Source organism: Solea solea, chromosome 16 (assembly GCF_958295425.1).
Source record: "Solea solea chromosome 16, fSolSol10.1, whole genome shotgun sequence".
NCBI classification, from domain to species: domain Eukaryota; kingdom Metazoa; phylum Chordata; class Actinopteri; order Pleuronectiformes; family Soleidae; genus Solea; species Solea solea.
This window is the reverse complement of record NC_081149.1, coordinates 16,703,945-16,720,919: the sequence shown is the minus strand read 5'-3', so window position 1 is coordinate 16,720,919 and position 16,975 is coordinate 16,703,945. Positions and strand designations below refer to the sequence as shown.

The 16,975-nt window shown below is 41.4% G+C and overlaps 1 protein-coding gene across 2 annotated transcripts in view; it reads right to left on the bottom strand.

Moving 5' to 3' along the window:
• Nucleotides 1-511: 511 nt before the first annotated feature.
• Nucleotides 512-16,975, bottom strand: part of pitpnc1a (phosphatidylinositol transfer protein cytoplasmic 1a) — a 40,406-nt gene continuing 23,942 nt past the window's right edge. Inside the window, exons 1-9 of one of the 2 annotated variants that reach the window (XM_058653811.1) lie at nucleotides 15,702-15,856; nucleotides 15,095-15,243; nucleotides 11,080-11,168; nucleotides 10,262-10,269; nucleotides 7,207-7,278; nucleotides 5,506-5,601; nucleotides 4,166-4,321; nucleotides 3,559-3,622; nucleotides 512-1,833 (exon numbers count right to left, since the gene is read on the bottom strand). In XM_058653811.1, the coding sequence (XP_058509794.1) occupies nucleotides 1,523-1,833; nucleotides 3,559-3,622; nucleotides 4,166-4,321; nucleotides 5,506-5,601; nucleotides 7,207-7,278; nucleotides 10,262-10,269; nucleotides 11,080-11,168; nucleotides 15,095-15,243; nucleotides 15,702-15,764 (1,008 nt within the window). In that variant the 5' untranslated portion in view covers nucleotides 15,765-15,856 and the 3' untranslated portion in view covers nucleotides 512-1,522. Of the gene's footprint in view, nucleotides 1,834-3,558; nucleotides 3,623-4,165; nucleotides 4,322-5,505; nucleotides 5,602-7,206; nucleotides 7,279-10,261; nucleotides 10,270-11,079; nucleotides 11,169-15,094; nucleotides 15,244-15,701; nucleotides 15,857-16,975 lie in introns of those variants that run through there. The other variant, XM_058653812.1, reaches the window with a different exon arrangement.

The window sequence follows — 16,975 nt, the reverse complement described above, 5'->3', positions numbered from 1 at the left end:
CTCTCATCCTCCTCCTCTTCCTCACATATACTTCAGATACTAGTATTGTGACTCCAATTAATAATATTTAATGCATTTATTTATTTCATTTTCTACACACCGGTCAAATTCAGCTCCACTCCGATCACGTACCCTGACAAAGAGTACTTCAAGTACCACCAACAAAGGAAGTTGAATTAAACTTGAGCTGGATACACATCTGTTTAATGAATATTAGTATTATTATTTACTATACTTTATATACACACCAGGGTTTCTCAATCCTGGTCCTATGGGCCCACTGCCCTGCATGTTTTAGATGTTGTCTAAATGTTGTCCTCGTAACTTAAACCATCATTGTACCATCATTGTACCATATCTACAGTAAAAAGACCCACATTCTTTCGTGCATTATTCACAGGCTGAGGTTCAGTGTCTTCTCCAGAGACACTGGGATTGAGCACCGTGCGGGTTAGAAGGTGACACACTCAACCAGCTCATTGATTCCATTCAAGAGACACCATACACAATAATGGATACAACACTATTTAATTAAATTCAATTTACTGAATACAAAAATGTTGAAGAGTGCGACTAAAATGAATACACCTAAAATGGTAAAGCAGCAAAACAAACCAGTACAAACCACATAACCAACCCGTCAAACCTCATTTTAAAACACAACATCAATCATGAGGCAGCGATTACAAAGAAAACATCCAGATATTTTTAAAGTAGCTTCTGCGGTCAAAAATCATGCAATTTCACCAGCAATTCACAGACGTCTCGATTGACAGAACTCAGTGTAATAAATAAATAAACACGTGAAGATAGCCCCATCCCATAAAATACACAAGCCATTTCATAGCAGCAGCATCACTGGATTTGAAGAACGGACATTTTACTCTTTATTCATTGTTCATAATGCATTATATACACAATCACCTCACACCGTGAAATTCAGCACAACTCAACTGATACAGTGGCCAAAGAGTCGCCACCACGTGAACAGACAAACCACATATTCCAGGAAACGGAGTCCAAGACTCCAATGCTTAAATATAAAGTGGGAAAAAAAAAATGTACAGTTTATGTACAGTGACTGAATATCAACACATTGTAAAGCTTGGATGGAAATAAAAAAAAAAAACAAATGATGTTCTGTGGGATTAAAACATTTTCAGGAATGTACACTACACTCAGTCTGACTGGTTGTTTTCTGAGGAGAGGAGATGAATGAGTGACCTCCAGCTGCTTCTGTTAGACTCTCAATGGGACACACTATACCATAAGACCTCACAGGACATTTTTTTTTTTTTTTTTTTTTTTTTGCCTGTCTCTATCTGTAAAGTTAGCCTAAGAGCTTCTGGCTTTGCTGTAACACCGGCGAGTCTGCTGAGGGGGCTGGAATCACCAGGACACTGACGAGTCTCCTTCACTTCAGCTGGCTGAGGGGGCATTGTGGGACGTGCTCAGCAGGCATCCTCCCCACTGATCCGCAGTTTGAGAGCGTTAGTTCACCAGGCGTCTCGGCCTGCTGGTCTCATTCTGGCTGCGGGCTGGAGTTCCATGAGAAAAAGCTGGGCAGCTTGAAGAGTGAATCCCTGCGACCTGGGTCCGGCAGGGTCAAGGTCTCTGGAGCGGACTTCTTTCTGGGACGCTCCTTTGGCACCGACAGGAACTCGGGGGGTTCGGTGGAGAGGGGGGTGGACGGGGCGCTGTTGGGGCCGCTGCGGGCGCTGGATGGAAGCGGCGTCTCAGAGATGGCGATGGCAGGAGGGAATGAGCCGATCTTCAGGTTTGTAGCTTCCTGTGTGGCACGTTCATACTCTCTTACTTCCTCCATAGTCATATCTGTTGGAATGGAGGCATTACAGACTTAAAAACAATGAAGTGTTTGGTTTGTGAGGATGACAAAGTCTGTTTTATATGAAAATAGTTCATTGTTAATAAAAAATAGATGGACACTGGCTATGAATATATCCATTTAAAAAGACTAGTGTCACTTTTCATGATTTGTGTTGTTGATATTATTATTATAATACTGCCTCTGTTTGGTCTATGTCAGGGGTCTGCAACCTGCGGCTCCAGAGCCACATGTGGCTCTTCAGCCCCTCTGCAGTGGCTCCCTGTAGCTTCGAAAGAAGAACAAGAAGCTGTTTAAATATGTTTTGTCTTTCAAAGTGAACACCTCTTATTTAGAGATGAAGCAGAGGAAGGATTTTAATATACGGGCTACTAAAAATATGCGTCACATCCTATGTGATATTTAAAAACCTCCCCAAACCTGACAGACTTGTTATTTGAAGTATGGAGAGCCTTTCGCAACGCTGAAATGAAGTCACGTGTACATGAGGAAATAGTCATTTGGATCCACATACTGTATGTACGCCAGCAGGTTTTCTCAAGCATGAACTACATGAAATCTAGAGCTGCAGCTTACGATTATTTTCATAATCGATTCATCTGTCGATTATTTTCTCGATTAATCGATTAATTGTTTGGTCCATAATATATCAGAAAACCTTAAAAAATGTTGATCGGTGTTCGTCAAACCTTGAAATGATGATGTTCTCAAATGTCTTGTTTTGGCCATTTATCCCGTCAAACTGCTGAACAACCATGTAGAATTCACCTCTGAAACTTTTTAGGGTTCTTTTTTGCCTTTTTTATTTGCGTCTCATGCAGCTATCTCGCCATCTGTCATGACGACATAAAACTAACCACTTCCTGTTTGCAGGGCAGGAATGTCATTGGGTGGAAACAGAGAGAGAGAGAGAGAGAGAGTCTTGCTTAACCAGAATTGTGTGAACTCATTTGACAACTGGTTTGAATGCAACAGATATTTATATTTAAAAAGTTGCACACTACAAATGTTATGTACAGTATATACTGTGTGTCAAATGTACAGTAAGAGAAATGCATAAAAATATGTTGACAGAGAGTTGAACACAGAGCATTTCGCCTGCTTTTTTTCCATTACTATGTTAAAATGTACAGTAATCTACAGCAATCTGATATAAAAAAACATTTCATCAACTATATAAACACACTAGCAATGTTTTTATGAACAAAAACAAAAGATAAATTGTCTATTTTGTGACTTCTGCACAATTATTGCTACTTTATATCACTACTAAAAATGTGATATAAAATGAATCATAACTCTGTCTCAACAACACATAAGATGAAAATAATATATGCATTTTTGACTGAATATGTGACCTATAAACACCCCCCCCCCCCCCCCCCCCCCAGGATGTCCATATAAGGAGTTGTGCATTATTCCCACTGCAATTTACCATGGGTGCACCTGCCGCACAGATCCATGCCGCAAGAGGGTTAAAAATATGGTGATTGATTTTCTCAATTGGTCAAATTCTGAACTTCAGTATATCTACCTTAAATAAATGAAATAATGAACACTCAGAGAGAGTAAAAGCTTTTGGCAAGGATGCTCAGTTTCCCACACTGTCCCCTTTACTATTTGAGTCACGGTGAAAACAACAATGTGCTTATCAAATGGTGAATGTAATTATGAGCCCTGCTACCACGTTCACTAATATAACAGACACTTACCGATCCACTCATCCACCCAGGCAAACGCCTGTCTGTGTCCTAACAGCAGCACATCTCGAATCACCTGACCAGGATTAGACAAGGACAAGACGCGTAAGAGATCTCTATCACAAAGACAGGAAAACATCTCAATGAAAGAGGACGTGAATCAGACGCTGAGTCAACTCTGAAGGTTATACACATTCTAATCAAAGTTTTAAATGTTTCTGTTTATCCCTGGAGGAGCATGAATAATGAGTCACTTACGGTGTCACTGTATGAGTAATGGCCGCGCATGTGTGTATGTACTTAGGAGAAGAAGGGGGACAGGGACAGTTAGATGCTGTCTGGGACTAGGGGAAAGAGATGTGGGAAATAGGAGCGATGATGTAAACACGAGGTGAGGAGGAGGAGGTGCAGCGCAATCTGTGCAATGTGAACAGGGCAGATTGTGCATGGTTGAGCTTGTTCGTCGTGTCCAGAGCTTATGTGCCTCATGTGTTTCAGAAAATTGTGCAAAATTTCCATGGGCTAAAAAACTTTGCATGAACAAAGGACAGGCTATTCAAAGAAAAAATACAAAAAAGAAAAGAAATGTCACATTTTACGAGAATTTTTACTTCCTGACCTTGTGCACAAACTGCTCCACACGCGTTTGCAGGCCCCAGACCTCAAACTTCACTGTAACCAGTTTGTAGGAGCACATGATGGGGTCTTGTGTGTTGATCCATCCTTCCTGCAGGAGGCCTCGGTTAGTCTTCTTGGATTTAAAATAGCGCAGGTCCTGAAGGGACGTGAGATACCAGATTAAGATGAGGGTGAACAAATCTTTTAGGTTTTGCTTAAACACCAATTGTCCTTGTAAAAGACCATTGAAATTATAAATTATTCAACTGCGCATTCTTACATTCTTAGGTGTGTGGGTTAAAGCTTTACGTTATCAATTGTATATGGGAATTTTTTCTACGGTGTTGAAAGTAAAATGACTTAAAATTGGAATAAAAGGACTGGACTTGGATTACTGACTTGAAACATGTGGTTAAAGGGTTAAAGTTTATAGCACTGAGCTCTTAAAATACACACTTTTTAACCAGACAGTTATATTATGATTTCATATATTACAAGTGTGAGAGATGTAAACTCTTTTCTAGTGGACACATATTGTCTACCTGTGGTTTTGTGGTTTTTTTTGTGTGCGTTCTATTGTAGATTTGTGTTTCACAGCTGTCAAATCCCCCAAATCTCATTCTTATTCATCTGTTTTCTTGTATTTCATTTATGAGGGAGATGTGATTTCCACAGCAGCGGGCGGCGGCGGTTCATTCCTTTATGTCACTGATCCCCTGTTGTGCAGTGAGCTGTAACTCAAAAGCCATTGGGTCTTTAAATCAAATGATATTTACATCGTCCATGTGACGCCCACTTTTAGCTGTGGACGGCTTCTGTGTGCTATTATTAGCAAAAAAAAAAAAAAAACAGAAGACCATAAAGCTCACTGGGAGGTGCATGCGTGTGTGTGTGTGTGAGGGTGTCAATAATAAAACACCACTGCAGTGCTGTCATGACCTCTCTTGATTATTAATAGCTTGCTTTTTATGACCATCACATCCTGATAGACAGGCATGTGCACACGTGCGCACAAATGTCAAATCAAATCACCACCACTACTGTCCTCCCCCACATATCAACACACATTTGCATCCCTTCCATCCCTCAGACGAGACACATGACCAGCTGGTGGTCAGAAATGAGCTGGCACAGACGAGGAAAGACAGAGATAAGAAAGATAACGCACTGTTTTACACATCCCCGCCCATCTCTGCTGTTCATGTTCATCTCCAGTCTCCCCCCGTTTGCAGCCTCTTCCTCCCTCCTTTCTATTTGTTTGTATTCACTCGTTAAGTGTACATATATGAACAAAACACAGCATATATCCCTGCATATATCAGTGACTTGACCCTGCCCCACCTCTGATTCCTTGTAGTGGCGCTCTGGGATCTCATCATAGCCGATGTCAACAAAACACACCTCCGTCTCCTCTTCTCTGGGCTCGCCGCTAAAAATCTGAGAGGAAGAAACGGGTTCATTATGTGAGGACTACAACCAAATCAATAACGCACTCTACGGGTTGATGAAGGCTGTCGGATGATGTGCAGTGATTTCTGGGGAAGGCAGTGGAGAGGCAGCGACAAATGAGCTGGAGGTGTGAAGACGTGGAAATGTTGAAAGAAAAATCACAAATTGCTGCGCAGGAAAACAGAGGGTCAAAGAGGTGACAGGCTTTTGATCATGTGATGGTTTCCGCACTTTTTCTTTCCTTCTGGCTTCACCCTCAGACAATACACTAAAGTTAGAGGATGACTGTGACTCACACAGTCAGTGACACACCATGTGGACAGTGATTTCTTCCTGCGTGACTCACACAGGAACGGCAGCGAAACAATGCCGCCCAGACATCCGCTGCTTTCAGATTTGACTGCTCCTGCGTCACACAGAGAAGTTTGTCGCACTTCCAGTGAACTTTTACGCAGGGGGGGGCGGCAGAAGGGAGAGATGGCAGTGAGAGGGGCGGAGATGTCATGCAAAAGAGATGGAACACAGGAAGAGAGGAGAAAGAATGGCTGCTCAAATGGTGAAGGTGATGATGATGATGAGGGAAAGTGGAAATTTGAGAGATGGAGAAAACACATCGAGCGAGTTCGTCTAATCGTCACAATCAGTTTTCAAATGTGAAAACACGGCCATCTGTGAATTGTTTGCAACTCCCCTGTCCCACCACTGAGAGGAGCTGCGTACGTTTGTTTTCAGCCACAGAGTGGATGGAGGCAGTGTTGCATAACCTTCAGACCCCGACCTGCCTCCAAGTGTTAAGTAGCAATGAAGGAGAGGTGGGGAGCAAGCAGGGTTCTTCTGACAGTGATGGACACCTTAACAAAGTCATTCTCAAACTGCCAAGCCCTTTTTTTTCAATTCTGGAAATTGTGACAGTGAAAACGTTAAATCACATCTTCTGTCTCCATCTGAAAGCACTGGCACATAATAAAGTGCTCCACCAAATATGATCCCACGCCAATTGCAAGAGATATGTTGGGTCCAGAAGATATTTTAAACCCTACCGCTTAGTTTGATTGCGTCGCACTGAAGCGCTTTCTGTGCATTTTTAATGACCTTTCACCTGGATTAGCCTTACAGCACACACTGGGGGAATCACTGTCTTAAAGAAACCAACAGTGATGTCTCGTGTTGCTGAAGGAGAAAGCCTTTGATGACTGATATTTTATAGCATGTATCTGTGCTGTGCCTTTGGCTAACAATGTTGGAACACTCCCGAGGCCAATAACATGGAGTAACTGCTCTGACTGAGCTGATAAATGTTGGTGTGATGCCTGTGATTTTTCATCTGTTAATTGGGGTGTCGTCACAGTAATCGGGGTGAAGTGTTTGTGATTCCTGTGCGTGCGACTGCTAACAATCGCTAATTGTCTTCATATCCTTCAGTCCTGATTTGGAGGCTTGGAAACGACACTGGTGTGAATTGAAAAGGGGGGGGAGGGTGGAAGGAGGAGGGGGACGCAAGTTAAGGAAACAGACACACACGTGTGCAACAAGAGACTGTGATAGGTGCCATCTTATGTGAAACGCTGCAGGAAAGCAAACCACTTTACTCACATTATCATTGCTCCCTTTGTTGTCCTCGTATTTGGTTTCTATGTGGATGGAAAACTTGGGCAGGAAGGAGCACTGGGTTGGGGAATAAAAGACGAGACAGTGAGGAATCGATGTCCATCCATTAGCTATAGCGTTTATCCTGTGAGGGTCGAGGTGACCGGTTTGAAGCCAATCACAGCCCACACTGGGAAATATACGAGGTACACCCTGGACAGGCTGTCAATCTATGCACAGTACAGACATAAAACAACCATTCACGTTCTTATTCTCACATACGGGTCATTTAGAGTTGCCCATGAACCTAAGCAGTGTGTCTGCAGAGTGTGGGAGAGAGGACACACTGGGGTTCTAACTCAAAGCCTTTTCTGCTGTGGACACCACTCACCGCTGTACCACCGCGGTGTCCTCAGGTTCAGGAGGTAGACTGGGTCAACCACTGAATGCAAAAGTCATGAGATTAAACCCTCTGAACCTCAACTGATGGTTTACTGGTATGTGAGAGTATGTGTGTTAGTGTGTAAAATACTGTATGAACGTGTGTGTGTGTGTGTGTGTGACATGAAACATAACGTGCTTTGAGTTGTTATTAAGGATTAGAACCTAAAGCTGGGTCCAAAAATCATAAAGCAGTATATTTTATCAAAATGGGCAGTAATTTTTAGTAAGTAAATATTTGAACAATATGTACACACGACTCACAGAGCTGTAGAGCTTCAATCATCAACCCACCCACCCACTGTCGATGGCATAAATAGCATTGTGCGATCCTCTTGTGCATTAGAAAATATTGATATCATTTAAAAGCTCCAGAATGCAGCCCATTTACCATGTCTACATCTGCACTCCTGAGGATACCATGACTCGGACGGCAGAGAACCTTAACAGACGTAATTTACCAGTTCAATAGGTTTGGCTCCGACCAAATCGCACAGCCGCAACATTCCTTTCCAACGATCCATGAGATGTGAGAGTAATCAAGTCTCCGTGTCTGTGCTTTATCAGCCAAACCAGATGAGCAATAATGATTTTTCTCTCACCCGGATTTACAGCTGCATTGCACACGCTTGCTTCCTTTACACGTGTATACATGCACTCACTGGTGGTCTGTACATCGCCAGTTAATGTAAGCAATAATGTTTTCTTTAGCTGTAGAATACTACTACTAATAAAGCTGCTGTGTTTAAGGGCTGATTAATGGTGTGTGCAGGTGGGGGTAGAGCAGGACAAAGACAACATACTGGGTTCATTTTGTCCTGCAGCACAGGAAAGACTGAGTGACGCTGGGAGCTAAAGGGTAAGGCATATATAGTTGCTGTAATTAGGGGGCACGATGCAGCAGTCGGTGCTGGCCTTGGTCTTAAAGATAGAAAATAACTGTGTGTTGGCGTGACAGGAGAATAAGGCAGCGAATGGGCACATGAACCCTCTACCTTAGAGGAATTTGTGTCATTGGCATAATTCTGATGGAGCTAGTGTACGACTTTAACAGTGGCAATGTTCTTCATTGTTTTCTTTACCTCTGACCATTAGTTTCCCACTATCCTCCTTTCATATTTCATGTCATTGCACTAAAACTCAACCTCTGATTTGTGGCAACAACAGCTGAGACATAATCTGTATCTGTACAATGATTACCAGTGACAAGGTTGGCTTTCATCATACTTTTTCCACGCACATTTTTGATTTGTTTGTACAAAAAAAAAAATATGACATAAGATTTCTTACGACTGAGGAAAATGGGGTAGTAATAAGAAGTAAATGATAATGAAGGAAAAGGGTGACATTTAGAAATCACATGACTTAAATGTCATTTTGCTGCACTGGCTGGGAAACTGTTGGATCGGTGGACTGAAACCACAACATTCCTCAACTTACTACAAGAAGCATATTACTGCAATAATACATGGGGACTGTTGTTTAAATATAGACTTTTTGCTCTTGTTTGGCAAATGTTACTTTATCCAGCTTCTTATCCGTCTGTGGTGACCTGGATTTGTTTAACACCAGTGCATGGAAACACACATACTGTACAAGTGCCTTTTCTTTGACTGAATTTGTGAAACTGTGTAAAACATGTTAATGCAAACCTAGGTGCAGCTTCTGCTAACTCAAAGAAACAAGAGACAACAGCCGTGCTGGTGGCTCTGCTGGACTGTTCTTAGTTACAATGTTGCTATGGCTATGGTTACCATGTTCGCCATTTAGGTTGAGCCTGTTACTAGTTTACATGTCAGAAATATGATGGTGCTAGATAAATATTTACTAAATTTTCATCAATTTGAACAATTCTGAAAATATTTCACTGAAACATAATCTCTCATAATCTCAATCTACCAAAGCTGTTAGGGTTTATTCTATTTATTCTGACTATGACAACCCATATTCAATGAAAAGCACTAGGGCAAACTCCAATCAGGACAATGGCAATGATTTTAACTGTAATATTTCCTGTCTGTGGTCTCATTTGTCCAGTTTCATAATGATATATATTTAAAAATAAGGATTACTGACTTGAAAAAAGAAGCATCATGAGAAATCCCACCAGAAGGTGGCTAGGTAAAAGTTCTTACTGTCGTAAGTAGGACAGCAGAAACTGGCATTAACTTGGTGGTAATCGCTTTCACTGTGTGTGTGTGTGTGTGTGTGTGTGTGTGTGTGTGTGTGTGTGTGTGTGTGTGTGTGTGTTTACATGACAAGCATAGTTTTCAGCAGACACACACACAGATTTCCGCAATTATTCATTCATTTCCACATCCAAATTTGAAAGAAGGATTTTAATAGACAATTCACCATGCACAGTTGTTGTATCGTGTGTGTGTGTATGTGTGTACCAGTATGTGTACCTATTTAGGACCTTTTTTAAAGATTTGAATTGTGGTTAGTTAAAGGTTAGGATCAGGCATTAACTGGTTATGGTTGAGGTCGGGGACACCGCTCTGCTTTGGTTGTCCATATGAATGGAAGTCAATGATGTGTCCTACGAAGAATATCTGTGGGTGTGTGGGTGTCTGTGTGTGTGCATGTGCATGGGTACAGCCCCACTTGAACTACTCACCGTGTACTCTGATCATATTCCCGGAGGAGGCCATCAGTATAACAGACAAACAGAAACGGGGAGGGGGAAGAAAAGAAGAAGAATAAATCATGAAGTTCAAAATGGAAGAGGAACATTAAGTGTTCGCAATAGCACGTCAACATAAGCTCGACAAAAGCTACAGACCAACTGGCTCTTAAAGGTTTGTTACACCCAACACAACATTGATCAGCTGCAGACATCCGGAGCCGCCATATGGTAGCGATTAAATAGTATTACATAATATGAGCAGTAAAAGGGTTGAAACTGTAGCCATTATGAGGCACTCTGAAATTAAAGTGTGTAGTAAACTTATCGACGATGCAAAATGTAGAACAAAAACAAAAGACCTTTCAACGAAAGCTCATCCAGGACAGCGTTGTAAACATTTGTTCATATACAGCTGTTCACTTCATTCTTCATCTGTCAGTTAAACCTGGATCATTACTTCCACTATCCCTCGTGATGTCTGTCTCCACACCCTTCGATCCCCTTCCCTCTTCTCACAGACGATTGTGTTGGGACAGAATATTGCTTCCAAATCCCTTTGCCCTCACAATGATCCCATATAATGGCTGCCAGCAGGTGAACACAGCCGTGTTTGTAAAGCAGAAAATGAATGCTTGCGCTCATGTATGAGGAGTGTGTGTGTGTGTTTGTGTATGATGATCTAGTACAAATCAGTACAAAACCATATCATTACCTACTTTAATGCTACTGTATTTTTACATACAACAATGTACTGAAGGTACGAACAGCCGACTATGCCAACTTTGAAGAAAACAGCACAGGGATATTACCTGTTATGGTGTAAGGGTAATAGTTCCACGCCTTCTCTGTGACGTAGAAGATTTTAGGGACGACGGCTCTGGCCCAGCTGGGCAGCTTGCTGAAACACAAAGAAAGAGCAGACGATGGTTTAGTGAACTGACGGAGATGATGAAGACTAAAAGTGGGGAGGAAAGCAAAAAAAAAAGAATGAGAGAAGTAACGCACTCCCGTCTTCTTCTTGGCCTCACAATAATAACAAAAAGATCTTCATTCAGGGACTACAGGTGGAAAAAAGCAATCTGCTACAACCTGGCACAATGCATATTCTCTTGTTGTACAAGATTAATGTTTTATTGTGCATTGTCCCGATCTTGAAAAATAAATGACATTACATTCAGTTATGTGAGGCCTTAATGGAGGCAACATGGGGCAGCCATGATGGCTTCTGATGAAGTTCAGTACACTAATTAAACCCTGCAGAGAAATCTCACCGGAGCCTGTACAGTACAGAGAATAGGTGATTGCAGAAAATGCAGAGAAGTCGCTATTTCTCAACACAAATGGTGCCCAACTGTCGGCAGCTGCAGCCACAGAGTCCAGCACCTCGCTGGGTGTCCAATTAAAAAGGAAAAAATAATTGCTTGGAGACGGCAAGAGGGGCAAAAACCCGGTTCAGCTGAAGGAAAATCTCCAAGCCACATGTGGGAGAAGCCACAGGTTAACAATAGAACGGTAAGTGCTGATTGATAGTAGCTGCTGAGAGGAAAATGATGTGCAGACCATGTCATTATTTTCTCCTCAGGTCAGTGCGGTCCATCACACACAATTTACTCTGACCATAATTTACTTTTAAAGCAATCACTAAATATTGTAACACCCACGTTACTTCACCCCTCACATCGTATTACTTGCTGAGAAGTGGTAATTGAACATGGATATTATATTATATTATACTATATTGGTTGATAAAAGACACAAGCCACTGGGACATGAAAACAGACAGTTCCCCTTAGTCTGCCTCTAATGGAGTTTCCAGACGCACCAGACTGGTGACATGTCTTCACACTACCTTAACTACAAGCCACACACACACACACACACACACACACACACACACACACACACTACTGCAGCTTTAACACTGCAACAGGTGGTTTGTGGGTGGAGAGAAGCAGGCGCGGCGTCCCACTGTGACTGCTCAAATTATCCATCACTTACACTGACCTCATCTACCTCGGCCCACACATACACACACACACACACACACTGCAGCACACAGACATGCAGGCCAACGTATACACACACACACACACACACGCTGCACTAACTTTTACCTTTCCACCGAGTTTGCCCGTCACACTTCTCGTTTCCCAAAGGCCCACTTATTTGTCACTTCTGTCCATAAAACCTTGCCACTCTATGTAGCTTCCTTTTCATTTATGTCTCATTGTCTTACTTTTGCCCTGTGATGGACTGGTGACCTGTCCAGGGTGTTCCCCCGTCTTTCGGCCCTATGTCAGCTCGGACTGGCAACGTGACCCTCACGTGGAGGATAAAGTGGTAGAAGATGGATGTGTAAACGTGTAAAAATGTGTAAACGAAATGGTGACGAAAATAATATGAGACAACTGTTCAGGACAAAACTTGATAATAATATAATGAAAGAGAAGGGTGCTATTCCTTGTTTTCGTGAAAGGCACTATAGAAATTGAAGTTATCATGAGTTATTATTATTATTATTATTATTATTGTTATTATAATAATAAGGGTATTTAATTAAAACTGTAGGGTGTAAATAAATATAAACAAATGCCTGCTGCATTCAAACCATTGTCAAATGAGTTCACACAAGGCTGATTAAGCCTGGCAGCTCCACTCCGTCAGACTCTCTCGGAGTATTTCTCTGTATAGATTCTGTGTTTAGATCTTGTGTTGCCGGGTGACATTCCTGTGCTGCACACAGAAAGTAATTAGTTGTATGTCAAGACAAATGGATGCAACAGCAACATTGCACAAAGGCTACAAGACGAGACGTAGTGCTGCAGTTTGATGGTAGAAATGCTTCTTCTGTGCTTGACATCACCAATTCTTACGCATTGGACCTTAAAAAACTGGTAATGACTGTTATTGTACTTGACATGTGACTGTCACCTAAAATATGTTATTGTATAGTCTTATGGATTTATCTGCCGTGAGCTATGGTGGATGCTGCTGTTCAGAGTGAGTATAGTCTAAAGTAACGCTTGCTTATGGAAACCATGTTCATATACTATTAAGTGTTTTCCTAATTATGTAAGGGACATTGTCCTGGGAGGAAAAAAAACCAGCTAATTCAGCAAAGTTATTTTAAACTGGATGCTTCAGTTCAGCTAATCTATTTGGAACGTGCATAAATGCCCATATGGTCGAGTGCTTGAAAAGGACCCTGATGAGTTGGGAGAGCACGTCTCTGCTTGTGCAGCTGACCCGGTGCTCTGATCTCTCTATGGAAATCAATAGTTTCAAATTACATTACTTCGACTGGAGTTGGCTGTATTGATAGGTTTATGCTCTCCTGCCAAGTGTTGGGGTGTGGATTTATTAAACATACTGGAGTGGATGATGACAGGCACACAGCATATGACTGGCCAAAAGCTAAATGAATTAGTGCAGTAGAAGTAACGCACCACAAACAGCAAAGCAGAAGTAGGAAAAAGAGAAGGTTTGCGTCACAACAGAATTTGCATAAGAGGTTGATACAGTGCACTCAGTTTAGAGCCCCTGCTATTCTTCTTCAAACTATTCTCTTGCAGCACTTAACTCCTTTGCAATGGTTAAACATTTACTGACTGAAATCAATGAAGTGCTGGGCCAGGCTGTCACCTGGATCCACTAAATCAGTCTGGTCAAAATTCTGCACAGAAGAAAAAGGTTTTATGTGTGTGTATAATGAGAGAACGAGGAGCTCATAACATCAAATCAACAACGGACGTGAGGAAACCACACGCAAGACGGATTTGATTGTGATCTGCATAATAGATTATCACACTTTTTTATTATAATAATAATAATAATAATAATAATGTGAGCACAAAAGATGTTGACATGTGCGCATCATCAAGTCATCTAGTCAAAGGGTAATCCCTATGTTAACATAATATACGGAACAACTTTATTATCAGTTTTTATCCGTTGATGTGTAATATTTCTGCATCAAAATATGTAAAAAAACAACACGGTAAATGTTTATTTTGTTGAGCAGTATATTTACATCGACCAAAATGTTTCCAACGATCTTCAAATCCATAGAAATACGTATTAAAATGGCATGATTTAATTCCGATTGCATTTTAACAACATCAGCAGCTTTACAATCTCTGCTACAACTTCTAGTACGAAGCAAACCCCTACGAAATGTCAACATTTGGAGGAAAAATAACAGGTACTTCTAATAAGCCTGTGTGTTGCCTTTTTGTTTTGTTCATCTTATTGCATGTATTCCTCTTCGCAGCCCATGGACAAGAGGAAAGGAACTGGGCTTGTAACTGGAAGGTCGCTGATTCAATGTCCTTGAGCAAGGAACCCAATCCCCCATTGCTCCCCGCGTGCAGATTAAGTGCTGCCCACTGCTCCTGCGCCTGGTTTGTGTGTGTGTGTTCACTACAGGTGTGTAATGAGGATGGGTTAAATGCAGAGGTCAAATTCACTGTCACTGATTGGTGTGTGTGCAAAAATAACTTATTGTAATTCCTTTCACCAATGAATCACGACTACTCATTGTGGTTTTCTGCCAAAGCTCAGAGGAACCAAACAAGACAGGAAACTAACAATTCCACAATCCTTTACTACTTTTACATGTCATTTGGCAGACGCTTTTATCCAAAGGTATTTTGTTTTTGTTTTGATAAAGACAATCTTACACTCTTTCAGCATTATCGGCTGCAGCCTAATAAACGATGGACTCTGAGATTAAATAAATAAATAAAATGATAGATACAGTAGAATTTAGGTCATGGAATTTACTTGAATTGATGATATGGCACACGGCAAAAGAAAGACACTCACTTGTTGAGGTAGATTCGTTTCTCGGTGAGCTGGCCGGATCCGTGCTCGGGGTCCTCGAACGGCTCGTTCAGGACCACCTCCACCCCCTCCCCACGTTCACTCTGCTCATGACTGTGTTTGCTGATCATGTACAGCTGGCCGATCTGGTACTGAAAGACAGACGGGAGACAAACATTGATGTTAAATAGATAGTTTTAATAAAAAGACTAAGGCAGGGGGGGAAAAGAGGTCCCGGCGGTGAGAGTAATTGTTTCGTATGACGGGTACAGATCTGATGAGGCTGCTTGGAATGGAAAGAATACATTCTTGCTTGAAGTCCAACGCTGGACTCAATGGTATAAATTTATAGCTGCTGTAAAAATAAACACAGAGGAATACCGGGATTACTGCGGTCCATACACAGTATGGTTGTGACACCTAGGAACAGTCGCCATAGCGGAAAGAAAGCGGGAGGATTAGAAGCTGTCTGCAGCCGAGCGTCACAGATCCATCAGTTTAGAATCAAACAGCACAACACTCGTCGACGGCAGCATCAGTAGACATTTAGGTGGACCTATCCCACAACCCCTTGTGACACATCAGTCAATACCCACAGTCTTTTACTCACCACCGACTGACCCCCTTGCCTTGACAGACGGGTCTGTGGCGTCAGATGGCAACTATTTTCCATACATTTGGAAAACGACAAGCGTTGTAGTGAGACTGCTCCAGGACGGAGATTTCCGACTGCTTGGAGGCCTATTTCCGGCCCGGGGAAATCGATATCCCCACTAACCCCCCACCATATGCACACACACACACACACGGACAGCTATGTTAAGCTAATGGAAAAAAGACAGGGGCTGTCTGGGATGTTGACTTGAGTCTCTACATTCGTCCACAAAAAGAAAGCAATGGAGAGAAGAGAAATGTGATATTGGAGTGGAAAAAAAGCCAGTGTGTACCAGTAAACAAGCTCGTACATGACAATGCCAGATCTTTCCATCATGTGAGAGAGCAGCAAAGGTCACCATCAGAGTATCCAAATCAGATTTATGGATCCTAAAAACATCATATTTTTCACTATAACTCATTGAATTATTACACATACTCACACAAAATAGCCTCATAGTGAACATGAGGATTTGTGCATAAAAATAAAAGTTAACACAAGACTGAAAATGTACTAAACAGCTCATTACCCTTAATAATAATAACTTATTTATAAATGAACTATACTCTTTTTGATAATGGATACATTTAAATACATGCACATGAAAAGGATCTCTTGAAATAAGTAAAGTTTATTTATATAGCACTTTTTACAAAAAAAGTGCTGAACCCAATGCCAATATTTTTACTGGTACTCATCTAAAAATGTACTCCAGTTAAAGTAAAAAGGTACCTTGTACTCAGAGTACTTTTTTAACAAGGTTGGGGTTCAAATTAGAATATGTAAACAGTAACACAAAGGTCACAAATGTCACTCACTCAGGGGCCTTATTTAACGCTTATTCACCTGTCCTCACCGTTCACATGTCCTCACCGTACACATGTCCTCATCGTACACATGTCCTCATCGTTCACATGTCCTCATCGTTCACATGTCCTCATCGTTCACATGTCCTCATCGTACACATATCCTCATCGTTGACTGCCAAAGCTTTTTCCGGTGTGTGAATTGTTTTATTATTATTTTTAATTCAGGCCAACATTTTTTTTTTAACTCAGTAACAGATGTGATTTAAAACATAGTGAAGTACAGTACTTCCCAAAAAAAACAAAACAAACTGAAGTAAAATTATAAATTAAAAAAAAAATTACTTTAAAAAGTACAAGTACACCCAAACCAAACTACAGTTATGTGAGTAAATGTAATTAGTATTAATTTACTTTCCACCT